Here is a 25,218-nt window from a genome sequence, read left to right as displayed (position 1 = left end):
AAAAGTTTAAAAGCTTACCTTAGGTAGCCAATTCATCTTTGATACTGTGAACATCTGGAGCTAAAGCTTCCATTTGGAATTGATTATCGCCAATACAACGACTGACATCGGAATGACTTTAAATTACTTGTTAAGAGAAGTAATGTGATTTTACATGTGTAAGCATAGTGCATGTGCATAGTGCATGTGCATGTGTAAGCATAGTGTTCGTCATGGGACCATCATTCGAGTCAATAAAACAACCAGTTTAAATATTGTAAATGTATTTTCTCCTAATATTTTGAGAAAGAAAATATGATCAAAGGCTTATCTCCTTTTATCTTCTTTATCATCCCTCACTTAAAGACGTAGATTTAAAGGTGCCCCTTTCAATTCCTTCCGCATTCAATTGAGATACGTACGAGTTATGTTATGATGCCCCTCTTTTTAACCCTTGTCTTACTTGGTCCGAATATTCTAATAAACACCTGGAGGTGGTCGATTCTCGTTTACTGACTACATACTTAAGTTTGCCACCTGCGAGTAAAGTAGTTTGTTATGATATTAGGAACGTTTTGAATCATGAGTCTTTGGATGGCTTCGGTATTTTCTCTTACGATGATTCTCATCTCTACATAAATGTAACATAAGTGACATTAGGAACGTTTGGATCAAAATTCTTTGGATGGCTTCGATATTTTGTCTCACCATGATTCTATAAATAAATGTAAGCATAAGCCAATCTTGTCGTTGACTGCGAAGACGAAACTGAAATCACATAGACTTGATAAGTTCATCAATGCAATCATACAGTTAAGGTTTCTTTTGGAAAGAGGAGAAAAAGGAGAAAACGTCATTTTTCTATAAAAGTGTTATGTCTTTCAAGAAAAAAAACTGCCACGCATATGGTCCTGGTCAGCTTTTTAATCTCACTTTGATGTCCATTCCATGATGGAAATAAGACCTTATTTCTGATGAAATGCAAACTTCTCTTATTTCATTTTGTAAAGGATCACGAACTCTTCAGATATACCAGGAGATACTATTCGTATTGGAAAATTCTTCTTCTCGGTGAACGTTCCAACACCCCAGCAAAAATTAACGAAAGAATTCTTCGTATGACACTTTTTCCTACTTTCATGTCATCGATTGATGTCTTTAAAAATCGGATGTTTATCGTGTTATTGTGGCTTGAATGATTAACCCATGAAAACATTCTTATAACTCTCGAGTTCTTATTAATTGATTCATTTCCATTTGCACTTCAATCTTCTTGATTCTGGAATTTCAAATCCAGAATCCATTCGGAGATCAAAAGTGAGATGATAGACTATCAGCAAGCAATTTATGCTTTGTTTCATAGAATGTATAGATGATGCTACGGACAGAATGGCTTGTAGATCCGTATCATTCATTTAAAAAAGATATTCGAAAAAAATCGGATTTTTTTTCTTCTCCGGAAAAACATAGCAACAAAAAGTTTTGTACAAACTCGTTCGACAGCTCTCTGAATGTTTTTTCCGGTTGTTCCAGGACTCTTTGTCTCATTTCTTGAACAGATAAACGATCGAAGACATTTGGAATGACATCTTCTTCTTCCTTATCATCTGTATCGGGTACGATGGCATTGAAAGATACTTCACCATTTACGTTCCCACGACATAACGGACAGGTTGGTCTTCTTCTCAAAGTGTTTTGCAAACTCGAAATGTGTATGGGATTGTTACAGCATTTGGTAATTTGACAATTTCTCAAGTCCACATCTATGAAAGTCTAAAAGGTAAGTTGATGCTTTCTTGTCCGCGCGATCTTTTTTGCTGTTATGAGGCCATGTTTTGTATGTGTCAAAATGTTTAGTAAGTCACTTCTTTAAATGAACTTTTTTTAAAAACTTGATTTAGGGGATAGGGGGGTATCCCCTGTTTTTTAGGTTTCTACTAACTGTAAAACTGGTACGTGTCAGAAATGTTTTGCGATTGACTCTGCCTAACCTTTGGGAGCCTTGGAAGAAGACTTTGAACAGTTTCATCTCCCAGCAGCGGGGAAACATGGTAGAACAACGTGAGTGTCTAATTGATTTTATTTTTATTTATTATTGCTATATTTGGCCTTCAAAAGGATTTTCTCGTTGCGCTGTTTTTTTTTTCCAGAACCTTGTTGCTTCGTGTGCTTGTCGGAGCAGGGGTCATTGGAAACCACATTGTGTTGTCATCAGCTACTCCACAGAATTTGCCCGAAGAAGTGGTTCACAAAATGTATGGTGAAGAAGGATTGCATATGTCCGCATTGTAGACGGGTTGTGCGAACCTTTTTTTTTTAATTCTTTTTATTTATTTTCCGATCAATGGGGCAGAGCGTTACAACGACGCGAAGACGTCGCTTGAGTGTGGGATGAATCCACAAATGCATGGGACGACCCCGAGTTTGAAGAGGCTCTGGGTCGATATTTACCAGCCAACGTTTGGTATTTTCGTGATCCTTAGGAGCGATTTTTAACTCGTGAATTGCGCGCATGCGCAAGAGCGAGTTATAGATACGATGTGGGGAATAGCATTCGCTCGCTCGCTCGCTCGATTGGTCGATTCCTGTAAACTTTTTTTAGATTTTAGGCTTTTGAGTACATTTGATAGTTTTTGGCGAGCAATAAACAGACGAAATGGCGACCTTTGTTGCTAAGAATAGTGGTGGGGTGAAAAAGAAGCCAATGATAATCTTAAAAGAGTTTTTTTTTTCGTTTTAGTTTCAACAAGCGGCGCCAGCGACTGGCAAGCATTCAAGGATTCACACTGAAATAACAACAACCTTCGTTTTTCATAAAATTGTAATTTACAATCCTTGAACTTGAAAACAATCCGAAGATTCATTGAAAATATCACTTACTGCGAAGCGCTCGGAGTTTACAGATGTTCAAAAGCTTTTTCTGTTATAGCGTGAGATTGAGGACAAAATTGATCATTACGTTTCGTCGCGTGTGTTTTTCCTGTGTGAAGCAACAAAAGATGCCGGCGACTGACTAAATAACAAGTTAACACGAAAATCAAATAACACTTAGACAAACAATTTTAGCTACCGATTTTCAGTGAATTTTTAAAGAACAATTTTCTCGTAAGTTTCAAGACAATTTGAAGATTCAACATATATACAACGTACTAAAATGCGAAAGTTACACACCACAAAATTGATAAATAGGCCTGAAATGAAATTCTATCTTGTTATTGATTATACGTTGCCTAGCACGTGACTTAAATCTACCCAGGCGGAGAACTAAAATGACGGTGGCAGGCTTGGCTTAGTTATATCACTCAAAACTCGTTCCCGTTTGTCTCATTTGATAAAGAGGGAATCGTTAATGTTTTCATTAAGACAGTATTGCCTTGATTTTCTAATATTTACAACGAAAGACAGTAAATTTCAGTTTTCACCCACATTTACTTCCAACCTTTTCTTTTGAACCAGAAACAAAAATGATAGACGTTTAAAACACATGACATCATCCACCTTGTTAAATGTAATAGCATGATCATTTCAATTGTAATGCCTTCTTGTCCCAACGTTACTTTGTTTCTTTGCTACATTAGCGAACACTGAACTACTGTTCGTACTCTAGATGACAATCAACCACAAAATTCCCTAAACCAGATAACATTAAACATAATCTCAAAAATTATGTGTCAATTCACGAGTTTGCTCACAGAGCACTTTGATTTATTTCTTTTACTGATCCATTTACCAGACAAGAAATCACTGTATATTTGGCACCTACTACTGGTGGCAGTAGGAAATGTGAGTGATGCTGTAAACTAACAAGCTGTGTATTAAATGAAGTTTTGGGCGCTCTCCACTAACTGAAAGGCGAATGTAGCACCGCTGCAATGCAGACTTTGCCCTTAGTAGTCCCAGGGGTCCAAAGAGATGAGGGCAGCCAGGTGTTTGATACCATCATTAAGGCTCTTGGAAGTGATGCAAGAGCAAGCTGGTGCAAGGTGGAAAGAAAGGAGAAGAGAGGATGAGTGCCAGGTGCAGGAACGGACCATAGTGAGGAGTGGAGTGCAAATGTGGGAAAAGTGGGAATCCAAGAACGTGCAGGACAGGAACAACAAGGGAAATATCACCGGCTTTGCAAGTTTTTGTTCTTGTAATAGTAATAAGGGCGCCGGAACTGTTGAATGTAATGCTGCTTCTGAAAAGTGTGTTGCGTCAGGAAAAGGTATCAAGTGAAGGAGGAACCAAATTTGCTGTGCGAAAGAATGTGAAGAAGCCGATCAGACAGGCAGACCACGAGGCAAGGTGAGCGGAGTCACGAAGGTCGAGATGGGCGTTGAATTGGAGCAGGATGGATGGTGTGAGTGGAGCTTTGCGATAAGGGATGTGGACCATAGACTTTTCCAAACCTTTGACAGTCCGTGTGGTGTAAATGTCGTCAAAAGCCTTTGTGTCGAAATAACAAGAAAAAAGCGGAGCCGTCACATGGGGTCAGATAATTGTTAATGGTATGATGAGGTTTAATAGAAAAGCTGACCAGGGTGACAAAGGTGGCGATGGTAGCCGGAGCAGTAGGAAATTGTGGGAGGCAGTAGAAATGGCAGAACTGGAGGTAGGTGTTCCAAATGGATTGGTAGTTCCACTTAGTGGCGGATGACAAGGTGAAGGCTTGAATTTGTCAGACATGATGCTGTAAATCACGCAGGTGGAAACCTGAAAGACGAAATAAGGAGGAAATTACTAGGGCGCACAACTCAAAGTCACAAAGGGAAGCGTAGAACCACAGTTCACGCAAGCAGGACTGCATGAATGGAAGATGAGAACAGCCAGTGTTAATGGCGAGTTCGGTGGTCCGATTGTCAGTTCTTACGAAAATTCGCTGTCCTTGCAGTTCTTGAGATCACAATTTGAAGCTGACAGTTACAGCCAACATTTCGAGTGAAGCGATCGAGACAGAGGTTATAGCAATGAACGGTGGGAAGGTGGAGTGGAAGAAATGACCATACAAGAAACCGCCAATACCAGCAAGGCTTGCTTCAGTGCAAAAGTGAGAGATTTCGTCAATCCAAGGGGATGAACGCAAAAACGAGACACCGTGGCACGCCAAGAGGAAATGTTGCCACCAGTGCAGATCGGCGAGAAGTTCTGGGCTGGGTGAAAAGTGACGAGGTTTGTTGGGAAGTTGGTATAAGAAGCGCTGCATAAAGATTCTACCTGGGCTAATGCAAGCATAGATGTGAGAAAAATTTCCAAGAAGGGATTGTAAGTTGGATTTTATGGTGCGTGGAGAATGAAGCCAATAACAAATGAGTTCGAATGTTCGAAGTAATTTGTTGGGCGGAACCTCAAAAGTCGTGGTTACAGTGTCATAAATAAGATTGAGGAAAGCCATTCTTGTGGAAGGAGGGCAATCCTTGGCCAGTGATGATTCCAGACCCAGGCTGGTGAAGAGGTCTTCAAGATCCTGAAAGGCCAGTGAGGCGTCTACGTGGGATGCCTCAGCGCCGCTGAAGTCGTTGATGTAGTTTACGCACCCGTGGTGATAAACGGGGCGAAAGTGTACGAAATGGCGTTTGTGGTACGCTGGCAAGCAAGAGTGATGGAACGGAGACCGAAGGGGAGGGCAGTGTCAAAATAAAACACATTTTGCCAGCAGTAACCAAGAAAACTGTAATCTGTCGGATCAACGGGAATTCGACAGCAGGCACGCTGGAATTTGACTGTAGGCGTAGTCCTTCTTGTAAAGGTAACGGACCCTTAGCAATGATGAGATTGACGAAGATCGGCGGAACGAGGGAGAGAGAGGTGAAAAGGCTCAGCGAGGAAGGAGTCTTTGGGAATCCCTTTGTTAACGGAGGTGCCTGCGGGGAAGCTAAGGTCCAAAACAACACATCGTTTAGACTCATCTTTTGGGACTGTTTGAAGCGGTGAGGTCTGCAGAGGAGTTAAAAAAGGGTCATGGAGGAATGGGCCAGCGGTGGCACCATATGAGAGTTCTGTCTGTAGAAAGGAGCTGATGGCATTGGGGAAGTTGTTTGCGGAAGAGTGCTTTGACTTCAAAGGTGTAGGTGTGGAGGCAGAGCTGTAGTTGATTGGCCAAACGAAGGCAAGAAAATCAGCGACTACAGAATAAGAACACGAGTCAAGGGAAGATGCCAGCAAAGGAGTATTCAAATTTGAAGGAACCCGGATTCGAGCACCAAAGGCGTTTGAGCAGAATGATTTTGAGCATAAATATGGTGAATAATGGGAGCGTATGAACGGGTGCTGGACAGGGAGAGCTAACCGGGTGACGCGGCAGGGACGGACAACAAAGCGAAGGAGGAGTGCTGTACGACTGTAGAGATGAGAGATAGATGGGTTTGGAGAAATGGGTGAGATGACTAGTCAGTCTTTATTGGGCGGCAGCGCTGATGATTATGAACGGATCGAAGAAGATGCTGGGCGGTTGGTCAGGTGGCAATTGTGTGATCGGAAAATTTTATAGTAGGCACAGATGTGTTCTACTTCCTGCTGGTGAGTGGGATCATTGCAGGATCCGGTGCTTCGGGTTGAGCACTGGTTGGTCGCCCTGACTAGGTAATGTTGAAGCGCTCTACCTCACTGAAATTGGCGCCCCAGTCGGCGAGAATGGCTTCAATACGGTTTAGAACAGTGGCATGAAATAAAAGGACGGCGTTCCAGCGATACTTGACATCAGATGTTGTGTCATAAATGCTTGTTTGTCCGGTGTTTTGGTTTTACGACGTCCAGGAAGTCATAAATGAATTCAGCAGTCGAGAGATCCTTAAATTTTTTACGGGAAAGGCCGAAAGGAACGTGTAGATGGGGCCATTCTTGTGGATTAAGAGTGCGGGTATTATGGTCGAGTTGACATTGTGACTTACCGGTATTGCTTCTGGAACGAACAATGTCCAGCAAAGGAATCAATGCGGGTTTGGAATTTGCAGGGGAGGAAAAAGAACGGGCCTTGGCTTTAGCATCCGGTTCCAGCAATTTAATTTCCAGGTGAGATGGTGAGAGTGCAAGATCAAGCCCAACTTTTGCCTCATCAGTTGCGAGCTGAAACCTCTGAACGCTCGTCGAAATTTCTGGCGTTCTGATCGGATCCTCAACCAATATGAGGAACTCATGTTGAACTTCCGTAGCACTTCCTGATGAACCCAAAATTGATGATCTGATAGTGACTTGTGCACCAAGAATGCAATAGACGAATGCTTCATTTGACTGATTCAGCCTCCCCATCCCTGCTTGTGTCAGACCTTCTGACTTGCCTGCCATAAAGAAGTCGAAGTTCCTCTCAACTTTCACCTTATCGTTCCTTATGAAACAAATAAGATTTCCTTTGATGCCTTTTCTGTCCTCATTACTGAATTTTTTTCTTCCAGGGTAGGTTACTTAATGATCTGCTTCTGTACCAACATGACACATAAACGAAAACAGATGCGAGACCATGATTATCGCCTTCTTTGAATCAGAATTCTACCTCTCCGCTGCCCGGCCGAGGGCTCGTCCTAGATGAAATTCCGAATTCTGCACATATTCCTTTAAACGATGGCATTTCATAATTATTATTTATCTGACTGAACGTTGGGTCTCTTGCAAGAGCCGCTTCACTTTGAATTCCACCCATCTCAAAAAGAATCCTTCTGACTGTAAAGTACATGTGAAACATCAGAAACGACTTGATCTGTTCTGGAACCTTATTAAGAACTTCACAAGAGATTCCACGGCCAGTCGTTGAACACCATACTGCGAAGTTGAGCTGATGAGGCCAGTAGCTTATCTCCAGCCCCACAAGCCATCTCTTTGATTCTTCGCTTGAAGTGTGCTGGATTTTCACTCTTGTGCATATTCCTTTGAATTTTGCATTGAAATAGTGGGATGGGTTAATAAAGATTTTGATATCCTCATTCAAGCAGCTGACAGAATGGATCTGCTGGCGCCTTTTTTTTCTATTTGGTTTAGAGCGAGTTTGAGGGGAAAACCTCCAATTCCAAGTGCCTGCTTCACGTTACAATCCCAATATCTTCTTTCTGATCCTAAGACCCTGGACTGAACTCCATCTGATCCACTGAAGTAAACTTCAGCTGTTGCTTGTCTTTTAGGCCTTTGGCTCGGCCCTAAAGGGGCTCCACCGAGCGACACTTGTACACTGAACTTACTCAAGTCTGCATTTGGATACCTGCAATTTTATTTGCTTCATCTGATCTTAGTCGCACAAACCCAAAGGGTCAGAAATCGAAGAGTTAAACATTTTCATTGCCTTTATAATCAAAATGGTTGTTTTTGACAATTATCGCCGATTCAAATGATCTCACGGCTCACGTCAAAGAGCTGCCGAAGGCCTGCCTCTCAGCAGTGAAAGATATCAACATATTAGGCTAGTAATCTTTTCTTTTTTCCACTCTTAGTTTAATTTGAAGCGAAGTGGAGAAATCTTTGTATTCAATGCGCAAGGCACTCCAACTGTAACGAGAATTTCAGAAAGTAATTATTCGCTCAAAAGCCTTGGCCAAGCTCTTCAAGATACATTGAAGAGTGAAGGAGTGGAGATTGAAATGAATACTCCAAAACAAGTTTTGGAAATCTAAAATCCTTAAAATAAGCACATCCTTCTTGACAATGATCTGGCTTATCTTCTCAGAATTGAATGAGGTTTGCAAACTATCAACTTAATCAAAAAGTTGATATTATTCACCAACTACCTTATCCATTGCGATCTTTTTGGATAAAAACGAAAACGTATTCAATGGAGAGCCCTCAAGGATTCTTGGATACTTCGACATATTTGGGAAACCCTTTGGCAGGGTTAACTGTCATTTTGAAGTCCCAACGGAATGAAAAATATCACCGAGGAATTATGTCACATCTATGCGAATTGTCGTGATAATGATAATGATATTTGAGGTTTGAGTTAGAGATAATTTAATGATAAAAATGTCTCCTGAAAATATTTTGCGAAGCACTTTGGGTCACGGGCCGCTTTATGGCCGAGGCTCTTCGAGCCCAAGCCCTTTGAGGAAGGGGTCATAAAGTGGCCCAAGCTCTTCGAGCCCAAGCCCTTTGGGTCAGGGGCTGCTTGGGACACTTCGTTGCTCCCGGCATGATTTGCTTAACAGCCCAAGCGCACCGCTGATTTATCCAATAATACCAGATGATTTCAGGTTGAGGATGATTTGTGATTGTCAGAAGGACTTTTTTTACAGGCCTGTCTCTAAAGTAAAAATGGTCACGTATGGAAAGCCTAAATCTGTTAACACGGCTGATCTTTGCAATCTGACCTGTGTACTAGGGTGACTAAGAGGGTAACGACCAGGTCGCAAGTTCCCTAATACAACGTGGAGATCGCATTGGTAAAAAGACAGAGACGTAAAGCAGAAAAAACCTGGTGAAGGACCAAATTAACATCGTACTTCCTAACTTTCAAGGAAAAGAGAAACCATGTCACCCTTATTATACATAAAGCACGGAAACTTTTTGTACGGACTTTGTAGATGACAATAGTTGTGATCTTGGGAAGCTGTTTAGAAGAATGAAAGCACTCCTCGCGCCGATGGATAATCTCTGTTTTCCTGACTATCGTAATAATCGTGCTCTAGCTGATGACATATGCAGATTCCTTTGTCCCAAGATCATTAATATCGGGAATGAACTTGGAATCATTAAAGCCTCTACGAAAGAAGAGGACAAAGATAAAGACGGTCCTGAAGTAATGGAGAATCAACCCACATACGAGTTTCGTCAGCTCTCTCGTGAGGATGTCCGCAGCCTTGTCCAGAAGTCAGCTAAAAAGACCTGTACCCTCGACCCAATACCCACATCTATGGTCGTAGCCTGCCTAGAGGAAATTCTTCTAATAATAACGTGTATACTAAATTCTTCTTTGGGATCAGGTCATTTTCCCCTTCTATGGAAAGGAGCTCTTGTCGCTCCACGTCTTAAAAAAAATTTGGAAAGATATCTCGTTCTCAAACCTACGGCCTTTGAGTAACCTCCAGTTTATATCAAAACTTGCTTAGCGCGAGGTATTAAATCAGGTTTACGAGCACATGATGACGTTCCAGCTTTACCCATTATAACAATCTGCTTACCGCACTGGTCACAGCACAGAGACCATGCTGCTTAAGGTGCACAATGACATTCTGTTAAGCATGGATAAACAGAGGGTCACACTGCTGGTGTTTCTAGACCTAAGTGTGGCCTTTGACACTGTCAATTACCAGGTGTTGCTCAAGGTGTTGATTAGAATCTAGCTTTGGAATGTCTGGGACTGCTCTTAACTGTTTCAAATCATACCTCGACGGAAGATCTCAGCGCATCTGTGTTGAAGGCTGCTGCTCTAGGAAGTTTGTTCTACGCCATAGTGTCCCTCAAGGTTCATGCCTTAGCCCACTATTGTTTACAATCTACGCTAGTAAGCTGTTTGAAATAGTCAAGGCTCACCCTCCGGATGAGCACGCCCACGTAAACGATACTCACCTCTATCTATCCTTTAAGCCGGATTATTAGGACAACCAAACTGAAGCCGTGGATGATGTGCAGGAACATATTGAAGAGATTAGGGTATGGATAGCGGCGAGCCAGCTAAAGCTTAATGAAGACAAAACCGAGGTCATCCTAATTGGTACTAAGCAAGAACTCGATAAAGTGAATATTGCACACCTAGAGATCGGTCAAGCATCAGTGCCAATTGTAAGTTCTGCCGTCCGCAACCCTGTTGCGTGGTTTCACGTTAACCTTAAAATGACAGAACAGATCAAAAAGACTTGTCAATCAGTTTACCATCACCTGCATAATATCGGACAAGTAAGGAGGTCCTTGACGCCTGTCTCCACGAAACTGCTTGTACAGGCAGGCATTGATTACTGCAACGGTCTTCTTTATGGTGCACCAGCTGTGCATCTTTCCAAATTGCAACGTCTCTAGAATTCCGCAGCGCGACTTATCACCCAAACACCCAGATACTGTCATATTACCCCACTGCTGCTTGCACTGCATTGTTTACCGATGAAGTTCCGAATTTACTATAAAATCGCTATGATCTCTTTCAAGGCTATTCATAATATCGAGCCTGCGTACTTGAGTGATCTCATAAATATTAAACAATGTTCTCGCTAGAACCTGCGGAGTAGTGTGGGCGTTATTTTGCAAGATCCTACCGCTAAGTTCAGATGCACTCTTGGAGACAGATCATTCACTGCGGCTGCTCCAAAGATATGTAACAGTTTACCGGACTATATTAGGAAAGAGAGAGATGCTGGAGGGGCCGTGGTTTTTATGAGAGGCCAACGGTCCAATTTAGCGATTTACCCCGAGTGTGAATACTTTTTATAGAAACGATAGGATTTCTTTATGATTTACCCATTGCAGCCGATTTATGAGAACCTATGAGGGAACACCATCTAACAACAGGAATAATGAGGATCGAAATGCACCAATAACAGCATACCAACGTGCTACAAATAGCAACACGTAAACAATCGACCTCGACCTCATCGCCTGATAAGAACTAGCGGCATTGCAGTCGAAACGTGGCGATCAACGTCAAAAGTGACTTCATCGTGAGACAAACTAGCAAAGTTCATCTCCTGATATAATATTTATTGAGAACATAATAATACCCATACATGACATACTTACCGCAAATTGATGACCACACCGCTGACAAGGAGCCAAAATGACTGTAGTCGAGATTACTCAATCTCGAGCCCAGGGTCATTTTGGCTCCCTGTCAGCGGTATAGTCGCTAAATAGCAAAATGGAACAATTAAGGAACCTGATCTCGAGATTGGCCGCTTAACGAAAACTGGCCGAGAAGACCCTGGGACTACCGAAACTGAAACTTCTAACGTAGGCAGGAACTGCTTCGGAGAGGCGTACATTGCGCTAACGTAGGCAAATTTTATGCTATACCTTCGGTTTCCTTCTTTTGAACTTAAAACTTAGCTGCTTTGTTTCGCACTAAACGGAGGGGTTTATAAAAACATACGATAGCAATGGATAACGTAACTGATAACGTTCAATTTGAAGACAAGCTACCAGATCGTTATGTCTGTCCTCTGTGTAAAAAGGTACTGAAAGATCCATTACAAACTTCATGTGGCCACAGATTTTGTTCGAGATGCTTGAAAGCTTCCGTAAGGTAAGTCAGAACGTTTACTGCCGTGTGAGCTTTACCTTAAGTTATGTTTTTATTGTTAATTTTGTTGCGTGCCACAAGCGGTCAGCTTGGCGGCTAATTAATGTCCCATCGACTCTCAGTTTTTGTAGTCGTGTTTTCCAATGATCGGTAAAACATGAGAAGTCAAGGCTACGTATATATTACTTTTCAATCCGTTGATTCACATTTACACTTGTGATTGGCTGTGTTTTCGCAAAATGGGATGTCTCCCTTAACAATTCTGAAAGTGTTTTGTTTACAGCATCGTTAAACGATTTTAAATTGACAGTTGTAAAATTGTAGATCGTCATAGTAAATAACAGTAGTAAGACTGAGTGAAGCCCAATTCGTGCCATATTATCCAAATTGGATGATTGCAAAGTGGACATGACATTTGTTAATCACGAGTTGATTAATCAAAATGATGAAAAAACTGAAAAATAAACCAGTTAACCTTAAGTTATACTTTTCAAAAGAAAAACAAAAAACAGTTCATCTGATATAATGTAATATGATGGGAGATGCACAGTCATAGCATGTTGCTTAGTGCTTTTCATTACCAAAGATGAAAGGAAGGACATATAGAAATGTATCATCTGAAGAAGGGAAGGTTCTGAGATCATGAACTACAGAAATATTCATCTTGTTTTGTTGGAGACATAAATTAGAATGTGTGTTCTGTTTCCAATTTAAAACCCTTAAGTAATGGATGGATGACCTCTCATTAGCAGAAATTATTTGAAGACTGGCTCGAGCTACCTTGTTGGGAGGTGTAATTTTAATGACAAATTCATTGAAGTTTGCCAACTTCCTTAACCAGGGGAGTTGGGAAAACCATTGTAAATCATACTCATGATTTTTGGTTGTCACCTGTTACATGACTTGAAAAAAAGCATATGTGAAAAGACAGCCATTGTGTGATTCATCTTTCTTCAAAGCATAATGACAAGGCCACTTTTAGTGACTAGTGTTGAAAACTGTCTGATGGCAATACCTTGAAAATTTAGGAAAGACTTGCAACATTCAAGTGTCACACTTGTTTGTACTTGAAGATTTGTGCCTAGGTTTTACTCAATCAGCAGTCCATGTCAGGACTTTCTTCTTCTGCTTTTGTTGCATATCACAATTAAACCTTTCTTCCATGTTCAAACCAATTCTTTTCATGACAATAACCAATACATTACATATATTGCTTACTATCTAATATGTTATACTACCAGATACACAAACTCTTAGCCTGTTATGTAGTTTAAAATGTTAATAAATAACAATTTATGTTTCTCTTAAATGAAACCTTAAGTCTGGAAGGTCTGTGTCCAGTAGATGGAGAGAATGTGAATCCATTCTTTCAAGATATCTCTTGTCAGAGGGAAATATATCAGCTAATTTGTTTCTGCAACAATCATGATGTTGGCTGCACATGGAAGGAAAAGCTACAGAATCTTGCGGTAAGTTTCTTCTTTAAATAGATTAAGTCAAACCTCTACCACTCTTTCATTATGGAATTAGTCATGTTTTGTGGAAGTGAAAGAACTATCTGCAGCTGTCCTTCTTAATCAGCTTCTGACCACCCATTTAGTTCCCATATTTTCTGCACACTTTGTTGACAGTTAGGTTGTGCATAAGATGATTTCTGGATGTAAAGTTGACAGTATGAGATAGTTCAGATTCAGTAACCTTACCTTTGCATTAATGGTATTATTTTAATGACACACACATCTATACTTCCTTGTCACCTCTTACATACATGTCGATGTTAATTGACATTTCAGTTGAGTATATTTTCTCTTCCTTTTTTACTTTACAGGAACACCTAACCCAGTGTGATTATAGGAAACTTCCTTGTCCAAACTCAGGCTGTAACATCCAGTTACTGGCACAAGATCTGCAGGAGCACATAGAAAGGAACTGTTTATACAAGAAGATACCTTGTCAGTGGTGTGAAATGCTAATAACTGAAGCTGAACAAAAGGTGTGCTTTACAGAAATGAATCTTATGCTTCATGCAGAATTAACTAATGGTACCAGGGCATAGCCATCATTGCAAATTCCTTCTAGCTTGTGCATTCAACTTGTGAAATTTATTTAATTTACTATTAATTATTCATCCTCTCCATTTTCAATTCTTCTTCCATTTTTCCCATTTCTCATCCATCCTAATTTCCTCTGAGATTAAAGTACATTTTTTCCACTTATTTTTTAAAGCCAACTTAATCTTAGGCTCCTTTGAGAATAGTTTGAGAGAAACCATGCTGTTATCATGTATGGTATTTTTGATTAAGGTGATTCCCTGGTTTTGCATTGCGCACCTCTACTGCGCATAACATTGCGACATCCAAGATGGGGGCCGCTTTTAAAGCTGGTATCATAAAAAAAGACAACAGAGGCTGGTTTTGCAACAGCAAAACACTAAAGCATAGAAAATATGTATCAGATAAAACGAAAAATAGGTGTCCTGCTTATAAAAATCAAAATTTTGAAACTTCAGTAAGCGAGACTGGATTATGGGGAGAAACTCGTTCCAGTGCCCTCTCAGAAAAATGCACAGCAGAAGTGAATTTGTCACCTTCACCAAACAATTGCAGAAAAACAGGCATGGTGACCCCCCAGTTTTATTCCACGTATTGAAAGAAAATGCCATCCTCCATAATATATCCAACTTTGAAGATTTTTTCATTGTAGATGTTCAAATATTCTTTTCGAATAATTGTTGCAATGCGATGTTAGGTGTTTTGCCCGAGGGAGTAGTACTGGTCGGCAGGTGGGCCTATTACTTCACCACTTTGATGTTTTTGAAAATGTTTTAGTAGTTTACCACAACACTGTTGTGGGATCATAGGAGCAGAACATTCTTTTCGAATTCACTGGCTACTTTCTAGAAGTAGTGGGTACTTTACACTCTAGGATAGGATTTTCAATTCTGGTATCACAAGCTAACAGAGTTGTTTTTTATCATAGCCCAAAAACTCAAAAACTAGCATGGTGACCCCAACTTTTTATTTTATATTTTGGATTAGCTTAGTGTAGTTAACAATTGTGCAAAGTTAAAAAGAAATGCCATTACACCTTCTTTTTTTAAGGAAATCACTGTAAGGTTGTGACCAATATCTAATGGTATTCTTGTCCACATTTTGTCAGGATCATGAGGAGACCTGCACAAGGTTCCCACTGTCATGTCCTGAAAGGTGTGGTGAAGTGAATATACCCCGTGAGTTATTGGATGATCATATCCAGAATCACTGTCCTTTAGCCCAGATAGTTTGTCCATACAGTATTTCTGGATGCTCTTTTAAGGTGAGTCACGGAGACGCGTAAAGGAACTTCATGCCTTTAAACTGCATAATAAAACTATTATGTGGGGAACAGGTAGTACTTTTGTTGGTACTTATTAAGTCAGGTTTAGTTTCACCACAAACGTGAACCTACAGGGCCAGTTATTTAAACAAAGTTTACACGTTATTTAACCAAACCGTGTTCTAATCTATCTTGAATTTAAATGAATCTTGTGAAGAGTTTGAAGCAGTGAAAGGAAATTTATTTAATGAAAACAGCTCTCTAATAGTGGAAAGTAAGGCCCATTGCTTGCGTAAAACTGCGGTTTGGGTCAGACCTCGTGTAATGGACCGGCCCAGAGCGTTTGAAAAGCTCATTAAGTGTTGAAAAGAAAAACAAGACCTTAAAAGGATTTCAATGAAAAGGAAAATTTTGTGAACCTTCAATTCCATTCTACTGATTAGAACCCCCTGTCTTTTTTATCATTTAGTCTAAAGGCTATGCAGTCTCTCTTGTGCAGAGATGTGACAGATCAACACCTCATCAAGAGCACGTCAGCCATAAACGTAGGAAATCTCTTGAATGCTTATGCATTCCGTGATTTCCGGGCACTAAGGATTTTGAAGGGTTATGTTATTAACCCTTTCACTCCCAAAATCTCATTAGTAATTCTCCTTACTGACTGTCATGAAATTCTAACGATTTTAATTCAGAGAATTTGGTATTGTATCAACTAAAAATCCTCTAATTTGATGAAATACAAATTCTCATCACATTCATGTGAAGAGTGCACACATTTGCGTGTAGTGCATGAGGGAGATCTTATTTATTTATTTTTTGGTAATACTTAATTGGGCTGGCCCAGTTCAGCTGCAAGGTAGTGAAATATTTCTACTGCACGCGCGTAACTACACGCACCGAAAGTGTGTTTAACTCACGCGCATTACACGCACTTGACGCGCGCGTGGGGGTTTGTAGTACACGCGAGCGGCACTTGACTTATGCATGCATCGTCGCCCAATTATGATCGAGGTTTGCCTGCGCAGGCGTAATTTTAGCGAGCGAGTGCTCAGTATTTTCTAACGAAAATTATGGCCGCCATCTTTGGTTTTAATGGCAGCGGAAGGCTAGGGAGAGAAAGAAATTTGTACCAAGAGAGCGGTCGTCGGTCAAAAATCACGAGAAAGGTAGGGGTGGGGAAGTGAAATGAAAAAGACAGTGCCTCTGGTTTTTAATTTAACTCATTTTCATGGGGTTACCCGCCCTTTTTACGGAAATGCAGTGAAGCGCAACTAATCAAGGGTTGTTTGGCAATATAGCAGCCTCTTTGGGCAGGTGTCTTTTCGCCCTTCCCCCTCCCCCTACCCCCACCGTCCACTCTAACTCCAAATCAAACATGGCCAAGCGGATAAACGATCGCGAGCGTATAACGTTAGCTCGCACTTATAAGACGCCTGCACTGTAGGCTAGAACGAGGTATTTTTTGTTTGATCTTGGAATGAAAGAATTCTGTTGAATATGAAAATTACTATTCTTATTATTATTATTATTATTATTATTATTATTTTATTTTTTTTTTCTTGATTGCATCTAAGGGCCCCAGAAACGCCGTGGAAGAGCATTGTTCACAGCAGACCAAAGAACACCTGGACTTTACGGCTAGAAGTTTTACTAGATATAATGAAAAACTTTCAGAGATGGAAAAAACAACTAGGACTTTAACAACGGAGAAGCTTAGTCTGCAGACACAGCTTGATAATCAAAGGGAAGCTCTTGCTAATGCTGTGCGCGACATGCGTGTTGTTACTACTAAAGTTGATCATATTGATCGGACCTTATCCGATCACAAGAACAACTTGAGTGGAATTCAGCAGAAGCTCGTCAGTTTATCCAATTTACCGTCCATAGAACAGGTGTTGGCGCAGCTGGAGGAATTTAGACAGGCAATCCGAGAACATGAAGTTTTAATTACAAGCTTAAAACGGGAAGCGACAAGGGTTGTGAATAACACTAGGGTGGCAGCAGGGGCTGAGCACGGTGCTGCAGGGTCCAGTTCATCGCGGCTCGATAGACACGAGCATCAGCTAGCATTGCATGATATCAATCTCGCCGAACAAGATATTAAAATTCAAATGCTTGAGGCCACATCCTATGAAGGAATGTATATTTGGAAAATTGATGTTTGGCCGAAAAGACTTCAAGAGGCGAAGAGCGGCAGGACGCCTTCCATATACAGTCCTCCGTTTTATGTAGGTCGGTTTGGATACAAAGTTTGTGCGAGAGCTTATCCGAATGGTGATGGCATTGGTAAAGACGAGTACATGTCTCTGTTTTTTGTAGTTATGAAAGGTGAATACGACGCCTTATTACCTTGGCCATTTCACCATAAGGTGACCTTCAGGCTGTTGGATCAGGGGGGTTCAGCGGATGTTACAGATTCATTCCGTCCTGATCCTAACAGTTCCAGTTTCAAGAAACCTACATCAGATATGAACATTGCGTCAGGCTGCCCGACCTTTATATCACATCGCACCTTACGGACCCGGGGATATGCTCGGAATGATACGTTATTTATTAAGGTAACAGTAGACACGGGAGGTCAAGTTTACTGAAGCGTATGTCGTCTATAAATAGATGTTCATATCATCGTGATCGACGCGTGATACGAAAGGGCTATCGGTAATTAAATGGCTGCAATTTCCAGTGAACCTCTGAAAAGAGAAACAATGGAAAACGGAAAACGTGGAATGGAAAACGTGTTTCTAGAGAACATTATAATAACTCGACATGTAACAAATACTCTACATTGTAGTCGCACTTTCGTCGCACTGTGGCGAAGACGTTTTAAAGATAGGAGGTAAAATGAAACGTACATGTTTCTCATGAATAATCGATGATTGATCAAAGAATAAGATTTCTCTCTCTTCCTCCCTCGAGAATGTACCCTGGTTGCGGCTGGTTACGTCATCATGCAGAATCTCCCAGAATTTGGCAAATTTCTGAAAGGAAACTAGTCGAGGGGGTCACTGGTAAAGTTTTGTCACTATTTTATCATGCACGTAGTAGCATTTATGTGATTTCAGTTTTCATCACTTACACGTTGTGAATCTTGAGAGTAAGTTTTGTAGAAATAGAAGTACACGAAATCGTCGTTTATCGTTACGTTATGTCATAAATTTGAGTTTTCCTTTTTTTAAGCGAGTTTCGATGCATATAAATAGTATTTGTTCGCCGTTTTCTCGATTTCGTTTGGAATTTATTCACACTTAATTTTAGTTCGCATTGTTTTCCTTTATTTACTTTGGACTGAATCATTAAGCATAAGTCGTGGGACCATGTTTGAAGTCGCTTGTGTACTTTCTTTGTTCGAGCGATTCGGCCTCTTCCTCCCCAAACAGCGCTGATTGGACCCCTTCTCTCTGAGGCTTGAAGTCTGGTCGTATATAATAAAGGCATTTGACGGGAAAGAACAACTATCACCAACGACTTTCAAAGATGTGTTTGAACACATGGAGCCCAAGCTATCTATGAGAGGTTACGTAATACTATATAGCTTTGTATATCCGCTCTGTGACTTTTTTTAAATAATAACGCAAATAAAATCTAACCTGCATATAGTGTTGTGTCATTGTTTGTTCTCTGGTAGCAATTTCGGGCGATTTCGGTAAGTTTTAGCTGAGCTCTCATCATACTACCGCCCCACTAAGAAGAAGGAAATGGAAGAAGGCTTCGTCAGACCAATGGACTGACCCGCTCTTGAAAATTGCTCGATTCTTAGACGAAACCACGTCTCCTTCCTTCGAGACTCAGCATTACGAAAGCCAGATGGTTGTCATTTAAGCTTATCGAAAAATATTTTACAAAAGTTCCGCCGTCGAGGAATCAATTCAGCGAGAGTTTCAAATGAAAAGCCACTTTGAAGTCCTGTCAAACCCGCTGTAATTTTACGACACGGCCGGCCTCGACACGATTCAAGTTTCGCTCAAAGAGCACCCTCAGGGTTTGATTTACCAGACAAATACTCAGCCACCCGTCAGGTGTCACCTGAGGGGTGCCCTTCGGTAAGGATATCGCTCTGACGAAGGGCTAACGCTCAAAACGTCAGCTTTTTTACTCTTTACGGTGGCTAATTTACGTTTTCAACCCAGTTGTTAACACTAAATCACCTGCTATACTCTCCCACAGATGCAGCACCACGGTTTCTTTAGAAACTTACCCCTTTATTCTTCGGTAAGACCGCTGACCATATACTGTAGTGTCGCGACCCAAACCGGAGGGCACCTGGGAGAGCACGTGAGCATGTTCGTTTGACACAAGATGACACAGATCGTAAAACCGCTTTGGTAAGTACAGGTTGACCTTGTCGTGGCTATGGTTTCACAATCTATTAGTAGTTTTCAACTTTAAGACGTTACGGTAAGATGGATTTTGTAAAGGAAATTCCGTTACTCAATTCATAGCTCTTTTTGCACGATCATGCGGCGGGAACACTTAGGTGTGAAAGAATATTGCGTTGGACTCAAACATGATCCTCGGTAGCTTTCGAAATCTACTTTTTAGTTATTTGGAATATCTTTGTAACGATTAATTCTAATTTTTTCTCAGCTTGTATATCCTAAATGTAGGTTTAATTCCATGAAGTTATAGAAGAGATTCTATCGAATGCGCGCAGAGGGAACCTGATCACACCAGAGGTACGTCACCGTATTTCAGGATCAGTGCGTCTCAAAGGTTTGCGAACCATTTTCATTATGTCAGTGGTATTTAAGTTTCAAAGCCTACAGTTATTCTACTGCATTATTCAGACTAAGCTTCCTGTCCTTTAAGATGTTTTGATAATCTTTCTGATCTCGGCTTATATGTTTAATATAAGGTTGACAGTTGCATGATTGCCACAAACCAACCCTGAAGCCCCAATCTCTTCTCAAATGTTATAAGGTTACATTATTGTTGCTCGTTTTCTTTTGCAAACTTGGAGGCATCTCAAGGAGCTTTCTTTTGTTGTGGTTTTTGTTGAGTTCTTTAGTTCCCATGTGTCGGGTCTTTGAGATGAGAACAGGTTCTCAGCATCTGTGCGGTGTCTCTTCTGTCATTGTGTACTTCTCCCAGCTGTCAAATGGCATTGCCTGCAGGTTTCCATACTGCTTGACCTGCTTCTACTGGACCTGCTTCAGTTTCCTGTTTGAGATAACTCTTATGAGGATGGTTGTAAGTCTTGCCTCTCTATCCAGGAGCTTGATTAAGCAGTTTAGAGACAATCCACACTGTCCACTCACACATCAATTCCAAGCATTGTGGCACCCCACAGTGTTGTTGTTGGTTCTGATGGCCTGCTTGTAGATGCCCCAGTTTTTTGGTGGGAAAACCATAATTTTGATCCATTGTTGTTTGTTGTAGTTGACAAGTTGTGGTTGATCTGGTGGGTTTACAATCATTTTGTTTCATAGTTGGATCATTAATAATATTTAACTTTGTTTTTTGAGGGTGGCACTTGACAGTAAAAAATACTCATAAACTTGTGGCTCTCAAAAAAAATTTAAAAATAAACAAAAATACATGAAAATAATGAAGTAATCAAGATTAGGTGATGAAACAATTAAAATATGAATTTTCTAAGGATTAATATAAAATATATTAGAATAAAATAGAATAGCCTAAGCCATAGTAAAGTGATGAACATCTTTATAGGACTCAAAAAAATACTTATATAAGATTTCTTTAAAATGTCTTGACTAGAGCTACTCTTAATTTCATTGGGAAGTGAATTCCAAAACCTAGTGGCTGATACTTGAAAGGTCCTAAGCACCTGATTCTCCTTTATACTTTGGACAGATTAAATTCAAAGACCCATATCTACTTTGTCTTTCAGTAGAATGTATGTTAATGTTTCGTTTGAGTAATTCTAACATATAACCAGGATACACCCCATTCAAATGGTTATAAACTAATGCCCATTGATTAATCTTAGCTTCATGAATAAAACGTAGCCAATTGAGTTCTCTAAACAGATCTACACTATTTGCTCTAGTATCAGCATTGAGAATAACACATGCAGCACACTTCTGTGGCCTGAAGACCTTATTTAAATTATCAACAGGTGTAGAAACCCATGCAGTAGAGCCATACATCATTATTTGTTTTATCATGGCATTGTAATAAAGAATTAGTTGATCAAGGTAAATTACACCTGATTTTTTTCAAAAGAGCAATGCACTGTGTTAGCCCCTTACATAGATTATCAATATGGTCATTAAAATTAAGCTGAGTGTCAATAATTACACCCAACAGTTTATGAGACTGGACTTGTTTGAGTTCAACTGAGTTGACATGGCCAGTGAGTGAGGTGCTGCTCATCTTCTTCTGTAGACGTTTGCCAGCTACTAACATAGTTTTAGTTTTGGACTCATTAAGTACCATTTTATTTTCTGTGGTCCATTGTGCCACGTTACCAACATCAGCTTGAAGAAATTTAATCAACATTAACATTAGCACTGATGCTAGTATCATCTGCATATATGTCTGCTGCTGAATGTTCCAGTGTCTCTGGTAGATCATTTATATATATAAGAAACAAGACTGGTCCTAGGATACTCCCTTGAGGCACTCCAAGGTTTGCACCTCTGAGAGTTGAATGACACCCATTGATGTTAACATATTGTGTACGTTCACTGAGATAACTTTTAAAGAGTGAAACATAATCATTATTGATGCTAGTAGCCCGGAGCTTTTGTATAAGAAGTGTATGATCGATAAGGTTGAGAGCATTTTTGTAGTCAATCATTACCAGGCCAGTAACATTGTCCTTGTCCAGATTGAGTAAAAGCTCATCAATAAGTCATATCAAAGCTGTCTAAGTGGAGAACAACTTTCTAAACCCAGATTGGAGTTTGTACAATATCCCGTTTGATGTCAAGAAGTCACACAGATGATCGCAAATGTGTCTTTCAAGTAGCATGAACAGACTGGCAGGACTGAGATTGGCCTGTAGTTTTTACGGTCTGATCTGCTTCCATTTCCTATATACACAGGCGTTACTTTAGCTACTTTCCAAGCAGATGGAAAGACCATATTTTATATACACAGATTTAACAGTCTAGTCGGCAGTGATCCATTTAGAAAAAGGCAGTAGTGAGTCCAGGGACTCACACAGCCAAAATCCAGTGAGTCCCACAGGCAGGATTGTGAGTCCCACACTCATCGTTATATGAGTTGTACCTATGAATAACACATACAATTAAATGAGGTTTATATTTTACTAGTTACTTTCAGGAGATTTTTCCAACTTTTCTTTCAGTTCGTCATCAATTACATCTGAAAAGCACTGTAAGATATCATCTGAAGTTGTGTAAGAATTGTAACTGATGTTGGTTTGTTTCAAAATTTCTATGTCCTCAAGCCCCAAATCGTGAAGAAGTTCAAGTAGCGATTTGAATTTTACTAGTGGGATGCTCTCTATATACAGCCTTTAAAAATTTAAAATTTTTTAAAACACATTTAAAAAGCACCAGAACGGCTTTATTCTGCTTTGTTTCACCTTTTCTCAGGCTTCCTCCAATGACTTTCTTATCTCAGGTCCTTGGAGAGCCATCTTGTGTTCAAGGAGACCAGCATGCCAATTTAGCGTGGTGTTTTGAAAATTTCGGCACTGGGCTTCCTTACTCATTCTGTTCGATTTGCTAGCCTCTGAGCAGACTTTACAATACATATAATCTCCATTTTTTTCGTAGACCAACCACGATTATGTTTTGAGCCATGGCTCAAAAAATCTTTGTTCCTTACATTTTGCAGATTTCGCTTGTGCTGATTCTTCATTGTCTTCATTTGCCTTTGCCTCATCCTTCTCTATTGCAGTTGCTGCTGCTTGTTCTTGGTGTTTACTCGCTTCAGGCCGTTTTCCAAATGAGCATTTTGTTTGCCCCCCCAGGGGCTTAAGTTTTTTCTTCGGTGGCATTTAATTTTCAAGAATAACTATGTCCACCTTACAAAAGCAAGCAGGAAGAGACAGAAAGCACGTGTATGGAATTGATAAACAGACACTTCTGTAAAATACCGCTAATCATGAAAATTGAGCCTGTAGTGACCAGAATGTAATGATGTTTGCTTTAGAATCATGTGCTGCTTACTTTGATATGTATTTTGAAATTTTTGATAAATAGGGAAGAAAAGTCATGAAGTCAAGATTGTAATTGAGAGAAGGTAATTTTTTTGCATCCAATGGGACACATCTGGTACTAAATTTGTGCATCTTTTAGGAAAATTATGAGTCTGAGATGCGGGACACGCAGGTAGATGGATCACTGAGTCAGAGATGGTAGTATGGCAGGAGCAGCAATCTTAAAAATCTTGGTGCTGATGCCACCATCACCTGTTGCTTTGTGACTTGGAATGAACAAAAGCAGTTCAGAGACTCATTTTATCGTTATACTCAGGATCACAAATGCATGTTCAACTTGATTAATGGCACTTGGGCTCTGAGCCACATGTGTGCTTTGGGTAGAAATCAAATTCTTTGGATAATCAATGAAGAAGGTATATCATAGTTCAACTGTACTGGTTTTGTCTGTGATGACATTGCCGCTATCAATCAACTTTTCAATACTAGATTGAGATTCATCGTCGTCACATGGCAAACTCTTTATGAGATTCCATAGTTTCCTGGTGTTGATTTTGTTTTCACTTATTTTATTCTTATAATAAGCCTGCTTTCTCCTCCTGATCAAACTGGAGACACTGTTTTTTTCTTGTTTGTACAGGTCCCAGTCTCTTTCCAAATTACTTTTTCTTGCTTTCTTTAGTGAATTATCTCGTTTTCTAATTTCTTTCAAAATATTGACATTGAACCACTTGGGTTGATTTCTGCATTTTACTCTATTTTGTTTGAGTGGGAGATGTTTGTTAACTACTGCTTTAAAAATCTTGTACCAAGTGTCAACAATGTCATTTATGTCATCAAAAAGAAAAGTGCAATCCCAAGGTGCCTTTTCAAGGACTTTGAAACACACTACCGAGGTTCTCGTAGGAAAATTATGAGTCTGAGATGCGGGACACGCAGGTAGATGGATCACTGAGTCAGAGATGGTAGTACGGCAGGAGCAGCAATCTTAAAAATCTTGGTGCTGATGCCACCATCACCTGTTGCTTTGTGACTTGGAATGCGACTTTGTCTAGGTTTTTGATGTTCCTGTAGCTTATGGTATTGAACCTGCTATTGTTAGATCTTGTGTGATTATATTTCCTTGTAGCAACAATAGGAAGATGATCAGACATCCCAGAAGGGATTACACTATTATTGTTTAGGTGTTCAGGATGACTGCACCAAATATGGTTTAGGCAAGTCTTTGACAATGGCCTTGTGATGCTGTTTACAACTTGGGTCAGATTGAAGCTGTGTAAAATTTTCACAAGGTGGTATTTTTTAAAATCAGGGGAAAATGAAAAAGTCACATTTAAATCTTCCAGTAAGATAATCTCCTAGTTGAGTAAATAGGCATTCTCAATATTACTTCCCAGTATTTTGTCTTGCTCTGTGTTGTTAGATGGAGGGCGATAGACATTATTGTTTTCCAAGTCCATGCGTTGTTTTTGTTTTAAAGAACTGATCCATGCCATGATGCTGCCTCTACTCTTTTCAACTCTGTCCTTGTGGTGTAAATTAAAGCCAGGACAGGGTTCGACATTAACTTTTGAGGTAACTTGCCCCATTGGGCAACTGCCATTTAATTTTTAGTTGCCCCCCAAAAACTGTACTTGCCCTGTTCTAAAAGGTAGTTGCCCACTGACATTAAAATAAAAATTGCTTACAGTAGTGAGTATGGTGTGTT

At 40.2% G+C, this 25,218-nt stretch overlaps 1 protein-coding gene and 1 pseudogene across 1 annotated transcript; one reads left to right on the top strand and one right to left on the bottom strand.

Moving 5' to 3' along the window:
• Positions 1 to 3,794: 3,794 nt before the first annotated feature.
• LOC149034356 (uncharacterized) lies at positions 3,795 to 4,356 on the bottom strand (annotated as a pseudogene).
• Positions 4,357 to 11,758: 7,402 nt separating this feature from the next.
• On the top strand, positions 11,759 to 19,012 carry LOC113668371 (TNF receptor-associated factor 3). The gene is made up of 5 exons (XM_027184259.2): positions 11,759 to 12,106; positions 13,425 to 13,572; positions 13,932 to 14,096; positions 15,263 to 15,418; positions 16,993 to 19,012. Exons 1-5 carry the CDS (start codon positions 11,961 to 11,963, stop codon positions 18,007 to 18,009), a joined length of 1,632 nt encoding a protein of 543 aa, XP_027040060.2. The 5' UTR covers positions 11,759 to 11,960; the 3' UTR covers positions 18,010 to 19,012.
• Positions 19,013 to 25,218: the final 6,206 nt, after the last annotated feature.

The sequence above is a fragment of the Pocillopora damicornis genome, chromosome 14 (genome assembly GCF_964200805.1).
Source record: "Pocillopora damicornis chromosome 14, jaPocDami1.2, whole genome shotgun sequence".
Classification (NCBI taxonomy): Eukaryota; Metazoa; Cnidaria; class Anthozoa; order Scleractinia; family Pocilloporidae; genus Pocillopora; species Pocillopora damicornis.
Note: the sequence above shows the minus strand (reverse complement) of the source record. Positions and strands in the feature narration are given on the sequence as shown.

Bases quoted from the DNA above. Each gene is read 5' to 3' on its own strand.
- LOC113668371 (XM_027184259.2), top strand. From the start codon at position 11,961: ATGGATAACGTAACTGATAACGTTCAATTTGAAGACAAGCTACCAGAT. The intron at 13,573-13,931 runs GTAAGTTTCTTC...TTTACTTTACAG, and splicing joins AAAAGCTACAGAATCTTGCG to GAACACCTAACCCAGTGTGA. The intron at 15,419-16,992 runs GTGAGTCACGGA...ATTGCATCTAAG, and splicing joins TTTCTGGATGCTCTTTTAAG to GGCCCCAGAAACGCCGTGGA.